The sequence below is a fragment of the Cygnus atratus genome, chromosome Z, assembly GCF_013377495.2.
Source record: "Cygnus atratus isolate AKBS03 ecotype Queensland, Australia chromosome Z, CAtr_DNAZoo_HiC_assembly, whole genome shotgun sequence".
Classification (NCBI taxonomy): domain Eukaryota; kingdom Metazoa; phylum Chordata; class Aves; order Anseriformes; family Anatidae; genus Cygnus; species Cygnus atratus.
The window spans coordinates 3055454-3080128 of record NC_066396.1 but is presented as its reverse complement, the minus strand read 5'-3'; the positions used below and the strand labels follow the sequence as shown (position 1 = coordinate 3080128).

The 24675-nt window shown below is 38.5% G+C and overlaps 1 protein-coding gene across 7 annotated transcripts in view; it reads right to left on the bottom strand.

Annotated features, from left to right (window-relative positions):
• Positions 1-404: 404 nt before the first annotated feature.
• Positions 405-24675, bottom strand: part of SMAD2 (SMAD family member 2) — a 48931-nt gene continuing 24660 nt past the window's right edge. For 5 of the 7 annotated variants that reach the window (XM_035559926.2, XM_035559925.2, XM_050716191.1 and 2 more), the window contains 9 exons: positions 15914-16003; positions 14579-14772; positions 13983-14117; positions 10720-10794; positions 9380-9433; positions 8111-8323; positions 6162-6299; positions 5843-5987; positions 405-2333 (listed from right to left, as the gene is read on the bottom strand). In XM_035559926.2, the coding sequence (XP_035415819.1) occupies positions 2210-2333; positions 5843-5987; positions 6162-6299; positions 8111-8323; positions 9380-9433; positions 10720-10794; positions 13983-14117; positions 14579-14772; positions 15914-16003 (1168 nt within the window). In that variant the 3' untranslated portion in view covers positions 405-2209. The remainder of the gene's footprint in view (positions 2334-5842; positions 5988-6161; positions 6300-8110; positions 8324-9379; positions 9434-10719; positions 10795-13982; positions 14118-14578; positions 14773-15913; positions 16004-24675) is intronic. The other 2 variants (XM_035559932.2, XM_035559930.2) reach the window with 1 other exon arrangement.

Here is a 24675-nt window from a genome sequence, read left to right as displayed (position 1 = left end):
CATTCAGAAACCCACAGTAAGGAGACTATACAATTAGGTCACCCAACTGATTCAAGTTGCAACCTGCTCATAAATGCAGTGGAGTCTTTAACCCAGACAAGTTGCTCTTATCTGTTTCACAGGTGAAAGTAAACATCTGAGCCAGTAGGATGTAATTTGATTGTGGAAGGAAAAAAGCAACTGCTTTAACAAACTTGATCTGAAGTAGAAGCCTGTATTGTTAGACACACAGATCCAGAACCTCCACGACAGCCCAAGAAGCGATTTTAACATCTAAACTGCACACCATTCTGGCCACAGCATGCATGCAACTCATGCCACTTTCTTAGGTTGGTTAGAATAATTCCTAACCTTCAACAGAAAATATATACAGTAATTAATGAAAAAAGCAACCAACATGAGAATTAAAACTTTTATTAGTGTATTCACATATTAGGCAAATGCAACGCGCATGAAGCTTATTTCTTAGGTTCACAAGTTCTACCAATACATTAGTCTACTGGTAAAACTAGCACAAACTGGTAACCGCTTTGCCAATTTTGAAAAGGTGTCTGGCCCACTTTTTCAAGGCTTGATTTTTGGTATTGCTTCTATGCCCTAGTCATTATGGCATAAAAATATCCATCGCTATCATCAATTCAGTCAACTGATTAAAAGCTGTAACACTGGCCACATTTTTGTTCTCAAAGCTAAGTTATCACTAGCTGTACTTACAAAGTACAGTACTAGTGTAATGGATGAAACAATGGGAAAAAAAACAGACAAAGGCAATCCTGCTACTGCCACAATAACAAAAGAATGACAGACAGCTAGATCACAAGATTGTTAGTAAGATGTATATTTTTCAAGTCAGAATAACCCTTCTATACAGTTTCCCAACCCTTCCCCAACCCAGACTTATTTGTAGAATATATTTCAGAATATTTTTAATATGGTGCAGCTGTAGTGTCCAAGGGTTCACAATAACATGCACTGTCACGAAGAACCTAGAAGTCCTCCTCCGCTGGTCATACCTCAGCAACCACTATCCTAGAGGTTTTGCAGAAGCAACTACTTTTATTAACAAGGCCCATTATGACATAATGAATGCATATGATCTGGTATGTAAGTAAGCTATACAAAGCCACTCAGATCAGAAATTTAAGTTCTGTTACTGAAATATCTTAAGAAGCTGCATCTATTTAGAACCTATACGAAAGAGTCTAGTTTACCCTGGAAAAGGATTTTAAGGTATTTGGCTCCAAAAACTAAAACCAAGGGGTTTTTTTTCAGTGACATCTGTTTAATGAAAACATACAGATGTAAGGGGTAAGCCAATAACCTTGTGTGTTTAATCCAGTATCCAATACCATGGTAAATTCTCACTCCATGAGAAAAAAAAAGTATTGATTTCAATGATTCAATGTACAAAAAAGTCCCAAATAAATCAGTGCCAGCATTATTGCTGGCAACAGATGCATCAACTCAGATGGGTAGGGAAAAGTAGACTCCTAGTGTGATGGATACTTGGAATTTATAGTATGAATTCATTTTAGGCCCCATTAAGCATATAAAGTGTCTTAAGATTTCACAGATAAATCTCAGACATTTCTTTCCCTTCTAATGGAGGGATTTTTTTTCTTTAAGAAGGCAGCAAAAAGTTAAGCTTTTCTACAGGGAAAGTCTGCTCTTTTTTTTTTTTTTTTTTTTATGTTTAGGACAACTTGAAAACCTGCTTATATAAAAAATACAAAAGAATAAAGGAGTAGAGTCTTGGAATTTTGAGAGACTTGCCCCAATCAAAAAACAAACCAAACATCTGTTTATGGGAACTAAAATGTAGAACAGCACAATACTGTGATATCTGAGATCATGATACATTACCTGTACATATACTTAGCTATTCATGTTATTGATAAACCATTAGGACACTCAATTATATACCCAATAAAAACACCATTAAGAGTCTTTAGAACTGTCCCTTCTTTCTGAAGAAGGCATTTCTATACACTAAGTTTTCATCTAGTATCAGAGTATAGGAAACAGAATCCACAAGGTGCTTTAATTGATGAGACCTCAAGTGCTGTTTTTTTTTTTTTTTTTTTAAAAACCTTTTTGGATAGTAAACAGTTCATGGGGACCACACACAGATACTACGACAGATGAGCTGTTATATTAAGTCTGTTGATTGGACTCGGTATTCAGCCCACTGGTAACGGAGAAAGGAGTTTTACGACATGCTGGAACAGCGTACTGAAGGGGAGCCCATCTGAGTCAATACTTTGTCCAGCCATTGTAGAGGTCCATTCAGATGAAGTTCAATCCAGCAAGGAGTGCTTGTTACTGTTTGCCGCCTGAAAAAATAAGTGGAATGGGAAAGTCAGAAAGGAGCTTTGGCTACCATAAAGTTTTCAGTTCTAAGATCCATACGATAGGATGTTTCCATCCATCTCTACTACAAAGAAAAGTTTGCAACTATTACTATAACTGTACTAATGATTTAACAATCTTTGGAAAAAAAATACCCACCCCACATCTATAAGAAACATCAACAATCACATTTTTATCCACAATATATCAAGAATATTCTGCTCTGGAGAATAGGATAAGAACTGAGCAAATGCTCCAAACACCACACCAAACGTCTTACTACAAAAAAGCAACTCAGAAGTGAAGACTGTCCAACCAATCTGGTGTCTGCATCACCATCAGCGCATACAGCTACTATCTTCACCATCAAAGAGTTTGCATGCATAACTGCGTTTGAATTTCATAGACAACTACTAAAAAAGTAAGAAACAGAAATGCATGGCTCTGCATAGGTAGGTTGGCCAAACAGTGCAGTGCTTTGGCAATCCTAAGATCTAGCTTTTTACAGCAATCGTCAAGAAAAATGTACAAAGAAGCCATGTCAGAAATGCTGCATCGTAACACAGTGTGGTTATGCTGTGCTAACTGATGTTATCTCAAAAGGAACACCAAACTTCATCTCTGATTTCCTGTAATCTTATTTATACTTCTACATTGTTTTGTACATCTTCACGCAAGCAGATTAAGTAAAAATTTTGTTTCTCTTTTCTACTCTATAGACTTGCCTTATTTTTCCACAACAGCAGCCCTTAATTAAAGACTTTTTAGAAAGCCTCAGTAAAAGCCAAAAGCTTGATAACCATAAAAGTTCCTTTTACTCTCCCATACATCCTTGGGAGAGAGACCTGTTATTCAAAAATCTTCCTTTTCATCCGCAAAGAAACCAATATTGGACATACTCGTGCCTGAGAGATCCTGTTATTTCACCGTACCCACTCTAGGCATGGGAGTTTTCTCAAACTAGAATGGCAAGACTACTGTTGCTAAGCCAGTCTTTCCTAATAATTCTACCTATTCCAAAGTCAAAGCGAGGAGGCATTAAGATTCAAAGACAGCAGATTAGTCACAAACCCAGCCCCTTTGTTTTTACAGTCAGCACTGGAACCCTTTGCTTTAAGGAAATATGTTTATATAAATGGGGGAACTGAAAAGGCAGAAAAATTAAGCCAACGAGAAGATGGATTTCAAAAGCTGTCTGTGGTTTTACATTTCCTAGGAGCAGAAACGGCTGGGGTCTGTGCTCTCTCTGCACTCCAAAAAACATTATCTTAGCCCTGAATGGCTATGCCAAAATAAAGCGATCCAATAAAAGAGCAAGCTAAACCACAGGAAATGTAATTCCATTTAGTCTCGAATCCTCTCCCAAAGAAGGAAGTTCATTATTCTACCACTGTCAACTCCCCTACAATGTGTTCCACAACACACTTCCTGAATATTTTATAACTGGTTCTGTTCAACAGCCCTGGCAAAAGATAAAATACTGATAGTCACTTAGCAGCCCTCTCAAAGCTAAAACTCAGCTTCTTCTATCCATGGAGTTCCCATCTATGTATCGCTAAATCTTTGCTGAGATTACACCTCAACTTTCTTCAGAAGATTATTCTAGTCCTGGTTAGTTCCTGTGTTAATGTGAATGCTTAACTGATGATCTGAACTTCTACCACAATGCTCAATTTAAGCCAACACACAACAAGCAAAAAGCTATGAACTATTTTGTCTACTAAGCCTATAAAATCTACCACCTCACCATATCAGCATGCTTATGAACATATGCCACATGCCTAACAGGTAGGTAATGGTTTGGCTTTGCCAAAGTCTACTCAGAGAAACATTTCTGAGATAATAGCGAAGCGTGGAAGTTTTAACAATGACTAGTTTTTAGGGTGATTCTGTGATACCCCGCTTCACTATCTATTTTGACAATTTAGACTACCTTAATTTAAATTCAAGGTTGTGCATGTAGGAGCACCTTTAATCTTAAAAGCTGCTTAAAACTTCTTACTTTAATCATAAGTTAGCATAACTTACAAATTTTACACCTCAATAATTTATTAACACCATCTTCAACAGAGATGCAAAGAAACTAGTTCAGCATTACATCGGTACTCAGACTCTGCTGTTCTGGCAGTGTTTCCACTGGGCTTTTTCAACCCTATGATCTCTGAAGGGTTTATGGACTGCTAACAATCATTCTCCCTCCTTAACAATAACTTTATCAAAAGCCTCTCCGCTGTTTTAACCCAACACTTACACTCCATTCACTTCAAGCTGTCTTCATATAATCTGACTGATTAAGCCTTTCTTCTATTCTGACTTGAATGTTGTATTTAATTATGCGTTAAGTGTATACATACGCCTTTTGAGCTAAATCCAACAGTTCTTTAAACTTGAGCCAGATTTTTTTTCCTTGCGTACCTCTTGCTAACAAAGAGGTACCAATTTATTTCATTACTCAAATTTTTCATTTAATTAGGCTTTTACAAAATTGGCTTCATTTAGCTGAGAATCCTCCCCCACACACCAATGGCTCACATTTGCATGGATATATTGCAAGAGCAGATAAAAGAATCAAAACCCCAGGATCTACCGTGCAAGCTGGTATTGTTTAACTTCAGAATTAAGGATAAAAAAATAATTGTTCTGTATTGCAATATGGTATTGATGTGTCAGACTTCTATTCTTTTAGTACACAATTTCTAGAGACATTTAAGGTTTTTTGTTGTTGTTTAAAACCACATCTGTAGCTCTCCAAAATAATGAAATCTTTAAAACTGCTCAGTTAGAAGTTAGTTCCTTCTCTTTCCAAATTCCCATACTACATTAAAAAGAGGCACCATCTAAACTACAGGTTTTAGTTTGTTCTATAGAGAATATAATTAGACTATTCAAAAGCAGATAAAAGACTACTTTTCCACTCAATGATTTTTAGCGTTTTTTTTCTACATAAACGCACATCTTACTCCTGCAAAGTTTTTTCCACTCCAAGTTCCAATGTATTTGCCATCCCTTAAATGCACGTTCTCCAACTGTTGTAGTCTGCATAATGAACTCAAGTCACTTCAATACTTTCCCTTGGGTCCCATCAAACTGTATCCCACACCACAACCTAACAAACTCATTATACTACACACAGAAAAGCACAGAGACCAAAATGACTATAGGTCTAACACAGCAAATAGTTGTATAACAAGTTCTGAAACTTCTACGTGCTGTCAGTGGTTTCACCACAATAAGCAAGCAAGACTAAGTGAGGAAGTGAACTCTGATGAAATTCCTTGCTCAATGAACTTCAGTGTGATACTAAAATCAGTTTACTTGTCTTTGTGACTTAGGAGCTCCATAGCTGAAGGAGAGAAAAGGAAAATATGGGTTCAACTTGAAGACAACATAGCTACAGTAGCACATATATATGGCTTTCAAGCCAGACAAATAGAGCATGTTAGCAAGAGGAAAAAAACAGCTCTAGATTTAAGTGTAAAGGCTTTTTTCTTACCTGTATTCAGCTCCCCATCCTTTAACGAAACTCATTCTTATGGTACACATTCTAGTAAGCTGATAAACTGCTTCAAAACCCTGATTCACAGATTGAGCCAGAAGAGCAGCAAATTCTTGGTTATTGAAGATTTTTAGATTGCATCCTACAAAGAAAAAAAATGTCAAAAAAGTACACTTAACAAATACTTGTGTTTGCTACACAGAAGACCAAAACTACGAAGAAACCCTTTACAGGCAACAAAAAGAAAGTAAATGACACCCCACAAATAAATACATTGGATTTTTTTTTTGTACGAGACCTTTGGTAGGCTACAAACCTGGTGGAATTTTGCACACAGTTGCAGGATGCCAGCCATATCTTTGATTACAGTTCGGGCTCTGAACAAAAATTGCGCTATCACTTAGGCACTCAGCAAAAACTTCTCCACCGATGTAATAGAGGCGTACTCCCCTTCCTGTAACAAAATTCAAAGGAACTCTAGTTACGATATGACCCAGGCAGATTAACAAACAAGGGAGTACTTTGTTTTAGAGAAGGCCAAGTTTTGTCTTTAAAACAAAAAGAGAAATCAATTATCTAGATAACCATACTGTTGGTCTGACAGCTGCAGCATGGACAGAACACAACTAGCTTGCATTTTTATCACACAATATTTGAAAGAACGGCAGAATAATTTTTGGTCCAGTGATCTAGAATTTTCCAGCTATGCAATGGCTAGTAACCAAAGCCAAGTTAAGAAGCAAATAACTTTTTCACTTGAAGAAATTCCACAATTGAAAGAAAAAGATTAGATTCAGCGTAATTAAAACATGTGCCAATATGAAGTGCTGTATGTGAAGTGGCACATGCCGCTAAGATGATGGGAAAAAAACAGAACAAGTATACCACTTCCACAGACTCTCCTCTTACATGCACCCACACGATTTCACAACCCACCACATACCCCTTTTTCTGTACTACTTTGACAAAAACAATGGGACTTCATTTAGTCCTATTGCCAAAAAGAAACCAGTAAGAAATTCTATTTTTCACTTCTGAATTATGATCTTGCTTTTTCTCAGAGGAAAAAAATCTGTATGGGCTATTTCTGGCATGAGTAAGTAGTAATGTACAATTGATTTTCCCCCAAAAAAGCTAATTATAATTAACAGGTCCTTTAAAGGCCATAGCTTCATTGTTTTCTTCGAAAACATTTTTCAACCAAAATGTGAGCTACTCTCTAAAAAAAAAAAAAAAAGGGGGGGGGGAGAACGCCTTACACGTTTGCTTTTCCTCATAATTGACCATTTTAATTAGCCATCACTGGCATATCTTGGGCTTTTCCACCTCTAAAATTTGATGACAAGCATTTGGATTTGGGGTGGAAAAAGTCAGAAGGTTCTCCTAAAGACCATAGAATCATGAAGGTTGAAAAGACCACCAAGATCATCTGATCCAACCATTCCCCTTCCACCAATATCAGTAATGAAAAAAAAATCTAGTGAACACTGCTAAATAAAAGAAGAATCTATCCAAAAACATTCACTTTATTGAAGAGGTTGCGTTGTAGAAAATATTCCATAACTGTTACAGAGAAAATCTTGATCGCACCGAAACAATGTGTTATTCCAGTAACAGCTTTTCACATTTAAAAAAGTATTCAAGCAGTACTACCAATGTCCATTCTGTATTTTGTAAATTAGAATAAATCAAACGTGTTAATATTTTATAATTACAGCCTAAATTTCATCACAAAGCGATTCTGAATATAAATGCTATCGAGGGCAGAGTGGTCCAACAAGGAGCCTGGAAGCCAAAACCCTGCCCTTCACACTGCTTTGGTGAATCATCTTTTTCCTGAAACAAGACAGTAGCCACGTGAGCAGCAGAAATACCCATACAGCTAAGTGACTTCCTCCTGCGCCTGCTCTCAGCCTGGCAGCTGAGTGACTGCTGCTGTCACAAACTTAGTGACTACTGATTGAGGAAAAGGCAGCTCTCTTCAGATCCAGCCATTACCACATCTCTGCCTGGTTGCAAGTGGCTGTGGTAGCAGCAGCTCTGGACTCTTTTCTCTCTCTGGCCTCAAAAGCAGTGACCTCTGTCATTCCAATTCTGTCCTTAGCAAGAGACACCAAGCTCCCCTTGGAAAGCCTTGAGACAGTTCAGTGGCTGGTTGTATAATGGTGAAACAATCCCAAAACACAGATCTGCCCTTCCTATCTGGACCACTACTGATAATTTCATGGCTAAAATATTAAAACAGTTAAAAGACGAGATTTTTACCTATGTGTCGCCTTGTCATTTCCACTGTAGCATTTCTGTTTACATTGGAAAGCAGACCTAGACAAAATCGTTCTGAATTTGATGGATCTGTAAAACCATCTACAGTCAGGGAAGGTTGTGATGCATGGAAGGTTTCTCCCACTCTTTGATTCAATTCATAATATGCTATTGAACACCAGAATGCAGGCTCTGAATAAGTAACTGGTTGCAAGTCTAAAAAAAAAGTTAAACAAAAAATAAGAATAGCACAGAACTGAAGCTGAAAAAAACCTATCTGCCTTGCTATTTTTCTTTTCCAGAAATGGTAGCTTAACTCTCCTCCAACTACTCAAATTTAATTTTTGCTTGCCATCATTTTTACCTATCCCAGTAAAGAGAACAGAATTCAATATTCCACACAAGGGAAGGGGTGGAGGGGAACAAGTGATATAAAATGACCATGGTTCACATACTTCACTTGTACTTGCTCAGCAAAATGATTAAACCAATGTTACTGTAAGTACCAGACATTGAGACACTTCTATTACCATTTTATAACTTAAAAACACTTTGGCAACGTTAAAGAGATTAAACTATCAAACACTGAACCACACAATGGAAAAAGTTATTGATATGAAAATTACGTTCCCTCGTATTACAATATATCCACCTTATACCCATCCATCTGAACACACTCTCCCTACTGTAGCCTCATATCTTTCCTGTGCATCTTCAGCTTTTCCTGCATTGCTTCTTCTTTTTACCTACTCTAAGTACTCACTCAGCTCTCTGAATAGCATTTTCCTCTCACACCAACTCCCCATTCCTTAAACAGAGTCAAAAGAATCTGATCTTCCCGAGGCATTTATACAGACACACAGCAACAGAACCTGATCAAAGCAGGTGGGCAACTAATGGAGGAGCAACAATTGTCTTGTGGCCACAGGTGAAACATTACATGAGAAGAGCAGAACAACAGACAGGGGGAGACAGCAAGTCTGGGCAGCACTGAGGACAGGCTAATGTCCTTTAAAATATTTTCTGAATTCATTTCCTGAACACACATGCAACCACATTACTCTCTGCTAGAAGCTCAACAGTTACAGAAATAGGGTAGTTATTAACTAGTCATTAGCCCAGCTCTATTACGTTTATTATCGGGAAGCCAACCCAACAGTTTCCTCCTAATACAGCTCTTACTTTAAGGTACATTTTTATTTTTAGTGTAATTATATACATAAAGAGGAGCCATCACACACACTGAAACAATTAAAAGTATTTCCAACTTACCCAGGCTATGATTAACTGGGGAGAGAGTACTAGGAGACAGCTCTGCTGGAGATCCTGTTGAAGCAACACGGATTAAGAGCAAATTATTGTCATCATTTCAGACGGATACATATGACTATTACTTAGGTACCATCTTTATCTTAAAATTCTTTGGACTAAGAAACCTCAGAAAAGCTACAACCAGTTTTCCAACATGTCACATCTTTATTATGAATTAAAATTACATTTAATTTTCCAGACTCCTGGGAACCTACACCTCCTTGTAAAGACACTAATAACATCTTAGTGCTGCATTTGGCAAAGTTCTCTCTTCGTGCACAGTCTGGGAACATATATTTATTTATGCACTTCTCCAATGAGAAGGCAGTGACTTCTTCCACACTCAGTGACAAAAGCTAAGAAAAAGCAGACAAGACAACCAAGATGTTATTTCTTTATGCTTGATAGAGTTGATTTATCTCCAGAAAAGAACAAGATGATTTCCTAATCTGAGGAATTTATTCTTTATTCTTATTCTGGATGGATGAAGGGAAAAAAAAGAAAACACTCTCCAACACAATTTTCACACTAGTAGGCAAAATACAGGGGCAAAGGTGCTTTACAAAGGAACATTCCTACAATTACTGTTGATGTCAGGCTTTTTAATTAAAGTAGTTATTGTCAACATAGTGGGAAAATACTGCAGTTCTTAAATAAACTAGTGCAGTTGGTTCCAATTAACTGAAAAAAGGTTGCTAGCATTAGCTAACCGAAACCACTCTCAGGACTGCCAGCACAGCAGGAGGTTCTTATCCAGCACATTAACTATGCTTTGTCCAAGTCTAAGGACTAACAGATTATCTAGAAATTCCGTCACACAAAGGCACAAATGTTTAATGTTTCCATTACTCTTTCAATATAGCCTTCTAAACAAAAATTAATTTGAAACTCAGCAGAAGCAATAAGAGCTAAGAGAGATTCTCAAAATGAAGCATTTCTGTAACCTATTTAGGCCAACAGTTTGCTTCAATGAACCTGTTTTCAGAAGGGAAAGCTAGTGATAAATTGAAACTAGTCAGCTATTAAAATCTATTTCAAGATTTTCTGATGAAGCCTTAATTAGACGTTTATGCTTTTGTTACGAAACAAACGAAATGTACTTAATGTGGTACACTGTTTTAAAAGCATTACCCTGGCAAAAAAATATTTTGCTCACAAAAGACTGAAAAACTGATATTTTAAACACAAAACAACAGGTTGTACAGAGGGCTACTGCCAATATCATTTGGGCTTAGGTCATGCCACTATGTAAAAGGATCACAACTAGTAAACCCAAGTCTTGAAAGTGGTGAAAATTTTACCTGTATCCATGCTTTGGTTCAACTGCTGGTCACTTGTTTCTCCATCTTCACTGATGTATCCTGGAGGTGGGGTTTCTGTTTAAAAAAAAAATAAAGTATCCATCTATTGCTTGAATGAATAGGGCAACTTGTAAGAGTTAGCATATGGGGGTTTAGTTCAAGTCCTCATAAGCTCTATACAATACCTGAATACTGAATTAGAATTTCCTTTTGCTGGACTTTCTTTCTACCATAGGAATTCAAATCCATTACCTGCCTTATTGCCTACGTAAAATGTATCATCTTTTGTATGACTGCCAATTGCTCAAACATATTATATAATTAATGGACAATCCTTGTTTGTTCCACGTAATACAAGATACTTTCGCTACAATGAGTAACAATTTTGCAATCGTGATTAACAGCTTTCACATTTAGTAGAATTACAAACGAAAAAACCATCTGGTGACTTCTACAAAAAAATATGAGCTGTCTTTATGTAGTATAACCATCAGATCAGACACCCTCCTACACCCTAGAAGTTAAGATTTAAAGGTTATTTTTCAGTTCAGTCCCCATATTCATTTTTCTTCAGTACCCAACAGCTGATTTCACTCATTAACAACTACATTATCTAACCAGTTATGATGCACAAGCTATTGTTATTATAAATTCCATATTCTATTAAAAAACATCTACTCTTTTAACTAGCTGTCTAAAGCCAGGAGTTTTACAGACCAAAGTAAACTCAATAACAAGTATAAAGTATTTTGATACTAGAAACTGTCTAATTTCACAAAAATATCTTCAAAACCCATGAGAGTATGGTTGTTCCTTTTCCCCATTCAAAACGTACTCTGTAATCCAGATAATGAGTTAACCAACTGCCTTTCAGGAAATAATTTTGTCTGAACTGGGCAAGTGTCTTTTCCTATATTTTAGTAACAAAATGTCAGTTTCTTTAGTGAAAGTGGTCAAAGCTAAATGACCTCTACAATCACCTTAGAATTATTTCAAACATCTGAGAGATTAAACTCATTTAATTACATATTATGAAACAGCAGAAACAAAGCCTTTTGCCTAAGAATTAAAATCAAGTTGTATCTAATATCTATTGCTGTAAATCTCTGACATAAGGAAGATCAGAAGGAAGTCAGCAAGAGGAAACTTGATTAAATCAGTTGCTTAAATAAAAATGAACCAAAGGAACTGCATCTTTGGTTCAGTCTGTAAAACTACACACTAAATATAGATGTGACAAAATTCAAGTGAGAATTTAACAGGAAGATTAAGGGAAATCTTTACTAGCAAGAACTATGACGACAAAAATCACATGGTTTTGAACATTTTTATAGAATTTACTGTGATAAACCGGACTCTACCCAGCTTTGAATTGTTATACTTAATCCCACAGACATGGTAAAAGGTCAATAACCATTTCCAATCCAACCCACACCTCCTGTTTCCAGTTGCTAATCTAGGCTGTCTGGCACAGACTGTTTTCCATATCTAGTCTGTCTGAACACAGAAGATCACCTCCAATCTAGTATTATTAATACTGTTTCAGGGTCAGAGGTGAGCATCAATATAACTGGAAAGAAGTGCTTGAGTACAGCATTAAAAGACGTTTAGATGTAGAGCTTAGTGGAGGACTTGTTAGTGTTAGATCAGAGGTTGGACTAGGTGATCTTGGAGATCTCTTCCAACCTAGATGATTCTGTGATTAAAAATTCCTAGCAGAGCACGAATGCTGCCACAAGTTTGGACAAGGCAGCTCAGCACATGCCAGATTTGGAAGGGCCCTGAATGACAACCTGCACCTCCACAATCACCAACTGCCCAGTAAACACACAGGAGGTACCCTGTAGGTGAAATAGATCTCTTTGTAGACATACTGAGATGGTATTGTGGTGCAATACTACCACGGTTGTTAGTCTGGTTTACTGCTAAAGAAAAGTTCTCTGAAGCAGGCTGTCAAGACACACAAGGCTTATCAAGACCTAGCTAAGTAGTCAAGATTAGTTAAGAAGGTCAAATAAAATAAGATTGAGATACGATTCTTGAATACAAGAGGAGGGTGTCAGTGGCAAAGAGGAGGCGGCAAGGTGTGGTGAGCTGCATAAACATTTGAAGATCATGTGAGTACCCGCAATCACCTTGAACAGACTTCTTGCAAATAACTACACAGAGTTCCTTGAGCTCATTTCCTGTATTTTCAAATGGTGTCTTTCCAGTAAGTTGTCTGCAAACACTATCAAAAGTCCTCTGATGAAGTCAAAAAAGTATACATAAGCGAAGAAAGCAACATTAAGTTCTAGCATCTTAAATAGCTCTTTAAATATCTCGTTCTTAAGTGGCAACAAATTTGGCACCAATTAAACAGAGGAGATCAAGTTCATGGAAATTTTCTTGGTGCCATTTCAATTTTCAGATATATTTAAAGAAAATGCAGGCACCATCCTGTGTAAGACATGCAGATACAGTTTGTATACTGCACACATCTGAGTTTCAAGGCAGTCATTCTTCTAGAGAGCCAGGATCTGAATTTTCAGCTTATTTATCAGTCCTTGGATGCTGTAACATAGTTGCATTAAATTTACAAAAAACTTCAGCTTGGCTGGGTTTTATATTCCAGACAACTTCCTGAAGAGGTAGGAAACAGGAAATTGGGACAGGAAACACAGGTCACTCATTTTACATTTCAGTAAGGACACAGGTTTGTGCGTGCACTGTAGCAGCTCAGTCTTGAATTTTGTTTTGGGGTAGGGAAGAAGAATTCTTTAAAAGTTTGGTGTAGTTACATTGCTCCTGAATACTAAAGATAACAAAAACTATGCACACAATTGTAAGTACACAAAGCAAACCTTGATCAGTTGCATTGCAAGCTACGCTGTTTGGAACTTAAAGTTTTCTCCACATACTTCACATGGGGGAATTGAGCAGTTTACTACTCAGTCTCCAATAAACAGCATCTGGCAACACCTACATGTTTATAGAAGTCTTAAAGCATAATGTGAAGGTCTACTTTGTACTCATCAGCATTGTGAACCTTAAGCTATTGAAACAGAGTAAGCTACTCTGAAACCACAGCAATACTTTTTCACACAGGATCATGTTCTGCAAGTAACAGTGTTCAGGCCTTCCATTGGAATTAATGCAGAAAATCAACAAGATTTAATTGGTACATTTTTCAACTAATTTCATCACTTTGTGAAATTACCAACACTGCAGCAGCAATGAAACAAAGATAAGTGGACTGTTTGCGTTGGGAGTTCAGCAAATACCTGGTATGTAATTGCTCTGTGGTTCAATTCCAGCTGGAAAGTTAGTGTTTTCAGGAATGGAATGGGTATAGTCATCAAGAGGTGGAAGCTCTGTTAGAATCTCAGTGTGCCGTGGCACTAGTACAGGAGGCAAGACTGGAAAAGCAAAATTCAAAGTATTAGTAAGACCCTAAAATACACACTTGTATGAACCAAAAGGAAAAAAATCTAAAACATCTCACAATTTCTTCAGATGTTTCTCAGCACTGCTAGTACTACAATCATATCACTCATTACCAGAACAGATTCCTGAGGTGTTTTTGAGTAAGACTACGCTATATTAGTAAGACAACTCTACTCTCATTTTCATCCTGGACCATACCATCGCTAGCAGCACTGGAAGCATTTGTCATGGTTATTCAACACGTGTAAAAAAATTGTCAGCATCTTTACTACTACCATCCTCTGAAAGTTCTTATTCTCCAAACCCCTGCATCTTTAATCATCTTGTAGTTCTGGCAACGGAACACATCATCCTTCTATATTTATCTAAAACATTATGCTGAACAAGTGTGTACATACAGATGCTGCTATAAAGTCAGAAGCAGTCTTCCTACCTGGTGTCTCCACTCTCTGGTAGTGGTAAGGGTTTACACATACTTCATCCTTTTTAAGATTAAAAGCATATTCACAGTTTTCAATTGCTTTAAGTTCATGGTGACTGTGTAGATCTGGCCAGCGCCACAAACGACAGTAAATAACGTGCGGTAATCCTTTACGATGAGACACCTGTAGTCGGCCATCGAGAGATCTACATGGGAAAGATGTTGAGAAGTATTTACAGACTGCATGCTGTCTCAATCACTCAAGCAACAGTGTATGCACATGGGAAAAGCAGTTTGTTCATTTTCAGAGTTCACTCGATTGACACTGTTAGTGACATTTGTACTCTTGTTAAAAGGCTTCAAATGCAAGACAAGTAATGACATCAAACAGCATTTTTACTTCTTTTTGAGATGCTCAAATTATTGCCAGTGAACTTAGGGTTCAATAAAAGCCACTTTACCTCCAACCAAGTATTTAGGATGATTGCTTCACATATATTTTTAAAATGCAGAAGACAATTGTTGAAAGAAAAACACACATTTACTAGTCCCTTCAGTTTCTAAACCTCAAGGCTTTACTGTGGCACGGATACTTTATGGCTTTAAGCATAAGAATTCCCCCAGGACTGCAAATAAGCCTATAAGCAGTCAGCTGCCCAAGTGATCCACATGGCAGTATAACTGTAATGCAAAAAGCATGAACACGCATCTCGTAAGGGCTGTACAGTTTATCTTCTTGACTTCATCTGCCTTGCTACCAGCTGAAAATGTTTTGCTAGTTTTAAGACTGACTGCATATGCTTACAAAAATGCAGATGTTTATGATCATTATGGGATGGGAGACAAACCTCAATACACAAATCAAGTAATGTGACATGAAAAAATAAAGAACCTGTTCAGAATTTGCCCACCATTAACTACTGAAGAATTTACAAACAGTTCTTTAGTAGCTCGTATCTGAGCCAATTAGCAAGGTTTAACTGAAAGCTTGTGGCATACAAAGCAGTTTAAACACTTTGTAAGATTAGGTCTAAAGAATTAAGTAGCCCAACTTTGTTAATATAAATACCAAATCACATTAGAGCTTGCATTTAACAAGTCTTCCCATTCTTTCAACGGCACTGGCGTGAAAAAGGAATATTCCGGTATTAGAATTTCATTGGTCAAAACATCAGCTGAGAACACTTGGATTTCTACACTGGCAAGCAAATATTTTAAAATGCTGTACCATGAGAGGCCTACAAAGCATTTTAGTCTATTTTACAGCTAAAGCATCCCATTACAGACCCTCCAAATCCAATCCCTCCCACAAGATTTCTATGATGCGAGAGAGGGCAGAATATTCACCTGGTTTGTTCAGAGAAGCTGTAAAGGCCTGTTGTATCCCACTGATCTATCGTGTTTGGTGTACTCAGTCCCCAAATTTCAGAGCAAGTGCTGTGCATAAATTGAAAACAAAAACAAAAAATTGATATGAATATGGAACATGGTTATTCAAAACACCATGATGTCAAACATGGAAAAATGTACAGAATACTTCCCTTCACATAGAAGATAGAGCATTATTAGACTTGCATTTAAACAGACATCTCATGCTATATTTTCTATATGAAGGAGGCTATCAAAATGGAACACGTGATTCAAGGTAAATGATAATGTTTTTAAAAGGTGAACAAGTTCTCTGACTAAGTAGTCAATACAGCTATAATGTTCCTTAAAACAGGCAAAACTTCAGCCTAGCTCTTAAAATTCAGTTTTCAAGGGTAGTTTCAGGGCGCTTTTTTTTGTTGCTTTGTTTTTGTTTTTAAATATAAGCTGCCCTAAGATCAGAAGCAAAGGCCATGTGTATCTGAATCTGAACCATCACAGCCTAACTTTAAGGTACCATCACTTCAGCAGTCTCGTTCTCCATGCACGTACTAATTTACTGCTTTTCCAAAACAGGAACACTCGCTCCAAAGAAAAGCATGTTGCAACTGATATTTCACACTATTTTCTGTACTTTCATTGATTAAATACCTGAAAACTATTTTCTATGGCATATAAAACATACATTTACTACAGTTTTACAGAATTGCATTTTAAGTCTTAACTATAGAACAACAAACCTAATTGTTAAACCAAGCAGAAGGAAATGAGAGAACTATTTCTTCACCAAAGTGGTTCAGTGACAATCAGAGAAGTAAAGAAAAAGGAGCCTCCAGTGACAGGCACAGACTAAAAGCAACCGATTTAAGCAAAGCAAGAAAACAGCACGGGCTTATAAATGGGCAGCACATTTTCAGAGGCATAGCTCAATCTCGAGTGATCATAGATGTGCTCTGTGACCACTGGGAACTGACAGTTTATTTTACTTAAGTAACACACAAGTAGACTTGGCGCCACAGAAACAAAGAGAATTTGGGCGACAAGCAACTCCACTAGCACAAAGCTGGAAATCTGACCGGCTGCTACATTACATTTGAAGTTAAGAGCCTCTGAAAAGTTGCAGCGGAAAGAAGAGAATACAAGTTCACCAAACTCCTGGTTTTAAATAGAGGCTTGCTAAATATAGGGTTTTTTTTTTTTCATTTAAGCTACTAATCTTAGACAATATACTCATAAGTTTGGATTGGGCGCTCAAGGGAATAGAAGTGAGATAGGTATTTTTATTTCTCCTCCCCACACAGGGAAAATTCATTAGTGTTACAAAACAAAAGAGCAGACAGCACAGCATTATACTTAAAACCATCTTCAGGACAGACAACCACCTCAATTCCACGGTCACTTTAGTAACACCTAAGTGCAGGCTACTGGCAAAGCAAAAGAACGGTTCTGGTCCCCTATGTGCTCGTCCCACGTGCCTCACTTCTAATACCACCCCAGGGATGCTGAAATGTTCGTGCAATTGAGCAGCGAGCCAAAGCAGTGAACTTGACAGACATGGCTGAAAATTCAAGTTTTTTGAGTTGCTTTTCAGCCAGATCAGTTCTTTTACTCACTGTGGAGCTACACAAGCATTGCAGAGGGGGGATGAGATTGTGACGTGTGACAGCAGTTTGCACTTAATGACAAAAAGAAACATTTAACAAAACATGACCTTTGACATTTTACTGCCAATGGACACAAGTGGAAGTCCTATGCCAGATGAACTTCTGTATTTTTGCAGCAGCAGACTTCCACGTGTAAAGGCCCATTCTCCAACAAGCAGCTCTCCAAAAAGAGCCAACTGCCCTGAACCAGTTGCATCCACCTAAGACACTGACAAAAAGGACAGCTCTCTGGCCAGAATCAGAGCAGGCAGAAGAGGGACACTGACCATTGGTAGCACCTGCAACCTCTCTCGTTTGGATTCCTAAGCTGCCTCCAGGACAGCAGGCTGCCAGAAGCTGTGCAAGGACAGAACGGTTGGCTTGCAGCCACACGGGCAGCCTGCGGGATATCAGGGAGCATCCCTGCACTGTACTGTGTCCTTATATATGCACCACTGCTGCTTGTAAGACAGACCATAATACACATGAAATTAGAAGAGTGATCAGCAGACAGAGCGTGCTGTGTATTAATTGACACAGCCAGCTCGAACAGCTTACCACCTTTGAGCAACAGATCCTTTATACAAATCAACGTTCCAAAGCTGATGTTGTCACATAAATTATGTTCCTAAAATTGTGGGGTGCATCACTGCGGTAAGCGCAACGTGCCACAGAGTTGCTTCGCACGACTCAAACCAACATATTCAAAAGTAAAATTTTATAGCCCTTAGAGAGTGATGAACAATATTTTATGTTAACTTTTCTCTATAAATATTTGAACTATTGTACTTGATAACATATTCCAAGCCCTATGAAAAGAAAGAGTATTCTGAAGCGACTGCATGATGGAGCCCTAACTAGCACTGAAACCCAGGGCACCCTGGAGAAAGGAGATGGTAAGGAAACAGGTGGGAGCGTTGAAAAATGGGGCACAGAAAAAATGAACAGTTCAGACCAAAACTGCTCCATCACTCAGCATCTTATGCAATATGCTGTCTTCCAGGACATATGTCTGCTTAGAGCTGGGATTAATATCAATGGGTTACTGGCTCATCTACACTAGGAGTACATTCCAGATCCAAAAATGCACAAACACTACAGAGTCTGCAGGAAATAGCCCTGTACGATCAAATGTAGTCATCAATTTTACCACTCACTGGGAGAAACTTCTTAGGAAATGAAGTGGTTTCCCCACTCTCCTGCTCCCACAAGATCCACTGCCCAAGAGGTACAAGACTTCCTCCCACCACATCACCCAGCCTAACCTTGCACTCTTAATATTCGTACACACCCCAATCAGAATGAGATTTCTGACCTGACCACCATAAAGACATTCTTCCTACACAGCATCTCCATTACCCTGCAGTTACCGCTCCTATACATGCTCATTCTCACACAAGCAATAGCCTGGCGGAGGAGGGCTGAGACTCCTATTCATCCCAGATTGCTGGTGGCTGTGAAGGTGACTGCATTCTGAAAGATGCTTAAGCAGCCACTAAAACCATCTAAATGGCAAACAGGTGGCACAGACTTAGGTAGCACAGAATTTGTGCCCCGAAATAAATAGGGTACATTATCTCCTAAACTTACCTTTCTGAAGTGTCCCAGATCCCTTAGGGGAGGAAGGCTCCTTCTTTGCTTTAGTCCATAAAGATATCAGAAGAATTGAGAACTAACATCTGTACTCGTAAGTTAAATCTCATCTGGAAATGTTCCCAGGCCCTGGAACATGATCATGTATGCTAGAAAGCAGCTAGGACATTCCCCAGCACTGCGCTGTGCCAATTAGTGCTCTCCCACTCAATTCCCAGCTCTGTGACTCGGCACACAATTGGGACCGCTTGCACTGGGCAGTTCAGCTGCAGCCACCCTGCTCTGGAAGCAAAGAGCGTAAGAGCACGGACACAGGCAGTCCCGAGCCAGTTGGCCACGGTGCCTGGGAACATTCCCAGGCACGTTTAATTTATTAGGAGCGAAGTAGCCAGCACGTATCACCATTTCACCTTTAGCGAGCAGGCTGCCCTCAGGGTGAAGCCTTGAAGCACACTTCAGGCTTCATGTTTTATAGAACAGCTTTTTTTTTTCGGTTGTTGTTTTGAACCCATTGTATATTGCAGCACTGGTAAGCCATCATTGTTTCCAAAATATATTTTGACTCCTGCAGCCAAGCAGGACTTAAATCTTTCCTGTGTAGACAGGGCTTAAATATACTCCAAAATACAAGCTCAGCGCTAATACACTTCCTCCCAGCAGAGTGGACAGATTCATTCCAAGGAGCATTTTCATAGCTGGTCTCAATACAATTTAACTGTTGACATAAACGAGGTCAACTATTCAAAAGCTAGCTTTGCTGTTGTTTTTTTTATTTACTCGTTCTAAATCTTTTCAATACGGGTTTAGATTAGCAGATCACCATATTCTGTGGCCTCCAGCACTTCAAACAAGTTTGCTCTAGGATACTAGGATTGCTGCTTTTGCAGACCCTACAAAATTACTGAATTTATTTTAAGGGACTTTAAGGATTTAAACAATCAAATTGGCTTAATTTTCCATGTGTTCTGAAGTTCTAGCAAAAGAAAACTACTTCCTAGAAGAAGAAGAAATGCTCTAAGGCTACTTGCAAGAAAGAACTGCTAAACCCAGGGATTTTCAGGGAAAAGTCAGTGTTATAGCGAACATCTGCTTCACACACAGCCTGGGACAACTCAGTCCTGCAATTCCAATGTCAGGACTGACCAGAACACAGATGTGGTGAAGAAAGGGTCAGACAAGTTATAACTGGGTGGAACCAATGCTACTTCTGCCTGAGCCTTTCCCTAAATGGAAAGGGCTGCAAGAGTTGGCGTTTCAACCTTTTTATCTGCTTATAAGGAGCAGCATCTCAGATGATATTACACAGTTCTGGCAAGAAGAATCTTTAATGTGGCTATCAGCATGCAACAGTACAGAGTATGCCTTCAGTTCTTCCATTTCATCATTTCCTTTAACAGGAAAATCCGAGCTCCAAAAAACCCTACTCTGGGCAAGAAATTACCTAAACAGCAGAGAGCTGTAGCAATGCTTCACAATTTCGAGACAAAGTGCCAAAACCACTTCTCTTCAGTAAGACGCAAAATACTGACACACAGGAAAAACATGGATGCAGGAAGAACCTAAACATAAAGATAACCAAAAAAGTTCTTGTATTGCGTAAGTCTACATGGTACAGATGATGTTCCCAATCAGCATAAACAGTACAAGCTATCTTACCTGAACAGTAGGCTTACTCGATAAAAGCCTACTAAGAAAGTGGACATCTGCTTCAAATATAAATGAATTTTTAACCTGCCCATAAAGGATGAACACAGACAAAAGCAGTTTCAGCCACACTTGAGCAAAACATCCAACTGTTGTTTTTTTTAAACTCATATCCTTACTGGAATAATCAAAGTCTGTATCAATATCCGTAATAATGAGATATAAACTGCAAAGGATCAAGCAGTCTAGAGTAGATGGAGCGCATCAACTGGAACACGCTGACTGAAGACAGATTCTTATACTTGCAGTACGATTAGTGGCAAAGGACGCTGCCCATCAAGGTGGAAAAAGGAACAGGATAAGGGTACTGCTCTACGTTTCCCAAAAGATGTGTTGCCAACCATCATATTAATGTTAGTCTGTGACAGTATGATCTCATCTTAGCAAATTCAGAAAGCCGTTTGCATTCTGACTTGCAGTGGCACTAATTCTGAATTAGAAACTCCCATGATTGGAGATGCATCAACACAGAACAGTCTGCAGTCTTTACAGATGTCCAGATGCCAACTAATAAAGCCATCTCAGCTTGGTGTTCAACCTAGGCTGCCTAATTAGATTCAGTCCTTCAGCACTGCTAAAAGCCAGCGGTACTTGGCTTTCTTTGACTTCTACAATTTGCAAGATCCAAGCAAATATATGCAAGTGCTGTCCAAACAGCTGTGACCACAGCATCAAACAAGCTGGTGTCTGTGCATGGCACTGCACTGCAAACACTCCAAGACATTCCTGTACTTTCCCCAAGTGCATTTGCAAAATAGATGATACACATAGGGACAAAGATAGGATGTCTTATCAATGATATCTAATTGTAGAGAGATGCTGTTTTATTGAGGTTATAGCTGAAAGAACCTGAAGTCAGCACAGTTTTAAACAGTACTGCGTGTGTATCAGAACGGTTACACACATGTAATACACAGACAGCAGCCCGAACAGGTAGCCACTATTGTGAATTCAGTCTTTTTTACAGAGTGACAGATTGGACAAAGCAACCTTCTTACCACTAAAACTGTTCATAGTGTTGCAAACACTGCATGCTTTAGGTACTTTCTTTGTACTAAATAAAGTACTTGCAACAAACACTACATCAGATGCAAGTTAAGCGGAACCACTTCAAAGATGTTTATATATCAAGTAGCAGAAACTCTCTATAGAAGTTGGTAAATATTGTCACAGCTGAAGCGTAACTGCAATTCCATATTATTCTTCAGTCCTGCAAAGAAAAGGGGTGGCTCTACAGGAGCAGGAAGGCATGAAGTTCAGTTGGCAGTCTCTTTCCTAAATGAAGTGGTAGCACTAGAAAGATGAAAAATAAAATTTGAAAAGCAAATTTCATCACATTAGCCAAAGTCTGTTTTACTCAGGAATCATTACATAAAGGTCTTGGACACTGACATCCCCTATTTATTAGGTACTACACTTAATACAGTGAAACTCCCAATTATTTTCCTGAATCATACATTTCAGAGTCTACAGCGAGTAACAGGTTTGCAAGTTCATTTTCAAGGCAATCTTTTCCCTTCATCTTTCTCCTCCACCGTAACCTCACAGGCCTTTCTACCACCAAAGGTAGTTTGTCTGCCCCTACCTTTTCCTGAGGCATTTGTAGTGCTGGAGCTGCCACTGAAAGAAAAATAATTTCAGCAAATTGTGACAATACTCCTTTTATTCACCTTTTACATGGGAGACAATAATGAGTTAGTTTCCTAAATCCAAAATTCCCATTCAAAGCTTCTCTAGAGTTGTGAGCCTGACACTTATGTTTTCACTTATTTTCACTTGCAGTCTAAATGAGAAAATGCATCAAATGAAAATGAAGTGTTCACGTACAGTACAGAAGTTATTTAGTACAGGCACAGAAACGCCTTCATAGCAGCCTACCAATTACAGGACTTACTACCTTCACTGAGATTTTGTCAAGGGGGCCAGAAGGAGGTGCAGAATTTGCTTCAAGAACGAATTTTTGTTACAACCAAACTACCCAAAATTAAGTTAGAACTCTAAAAAAGTTACCAGACTTACAGAATCCCATTTTCTCATAAGAAAGGAACAAATTACATTGCCTTAACATTACTCATCTGCTTCTGTAAAACCTGCCTGAGAAAACGGGTTAAAGCCTATAGACTGAAGACCTGTATCTTTTTTTTAGATTTTATTATGTAAGACCTTAAGTCTAAGACCTTATACACAATATACAGAACTGGAAAACAAGAACACAGTTATATTTACTTAAGCTCCAGTTCAGCACTGGTATAGCTGGATTGAAGTTATGCTCCTGTGAAGACACTGTCCTTTACTCCACTGATACTAAGAAAAGGATCAACCGGTGGATGAAAGAACTGAATCCTTCCTCCTCTTCTGACGGCTTCTTCCTGATGACACTGGGGTTCAAGAACCCATAAAGCTCAGAGGGAGGCATACAAAGGGGTATACCAAACCTTTGGAACAAGAGTCTTGAATGTAACAGGAACGATGGATTTGAAAGGCTGAGAGATAATACAAAGTTAGTGTTAGATCAGAGGTTGTACTTGGTGATCTTGGAGGTCTCTTCCAACCTAGATGATCCTGTGATTCTGTGAAATTAGTCTAGATCACCAATCAAAAAGTTTCATGACTTACATAGCAGATTATATTCAGCACAGTTTACAGTTCCGATGAAATTTGCCTGATCACGGTTTCATTAATTCTGTGTTTCAAAGGAAAGTATGCGTAGCTACTTTTATATTCCAAGTTAACAGTCCTTCCTATATACTGTCAGCTAGCATTTCTCCACATTACAGCCTAAAATGTCTGCGCATCAGCCAGTAGCAATGCCAATTACACTACCTGTGTTTGCAAACAGCATCTCTGCTAGCTCCACAGCCAGTTGTCTGAACAAAAGCTTCCTGTAAAGTGTACTTTGGCTCACTTAAACACCCCAGCTACTGAATTATATGTTGCTCGTGGTCTATTTTCCCCATGCTGGGGTGGCAGGGAGAAGGTTATCTGCACTCAGATCTGTTCTCAGTTAGAAAACATTAAACAGACCTGCAATAACAATGCAAATTTTAAGTTACTTTCATGAGAGATCTACCCTACTCCTCTTTGGATCCCACATTGCTTTGCATCCCAGCAGAACTGACCAGTCCTCTTGCTTACATTTCCATCAACCTACATTATAGTGACAAAGTATCATCTACTCACTTCAATGTAAATAAGCAGACATACACATTCGTCAGCTGGCACGACTCAAAGCCATAGCAGTACAATTCTGCTTGTGAGTAATGCCAAGTAATACAAGTCCCAATCTCCTTTTCTCGCAACAGAAAGTGTAAAGACTTGGGAATTTAGTATGAAATGATTTTTCTAAGCATCAGCTAGAGTGATGAGCTAATATCTTGGCCGATGCTGAACAAAAAGCACAAGCCTGAATTCCTCTTAAAAATCATTTAGACAAATCTGCAGTGGCATTCATTAAAAGGAGCTGGACACGACTCTTGCAATGAGATTGTTCTGTGACAGACACGAGTAAAGAAGCAGACCAATGGGAAAGGAAGAAAAAAAATAAAAAACAGTTAAAGTATTAGCAACCAGAGTAAACAGATACTTGAACAGAAGTATAGGTGGGCAGTTAGACAGCTACCAGATTCTCCCATTCTTCAAAGGAAGCAACAGAGCCTGTTAATATAGGAAAAGGATATTAAGTAATGTCTAAAGGAGACCTGGACTGCAGAAGAGAAAGCTCTTACAGAACTCAGAGCACAAGTTTCTCTCTCAGCACAAACTCAGCAAAACAATAGCAATGCTGGCAGCCGGGCACTCGAC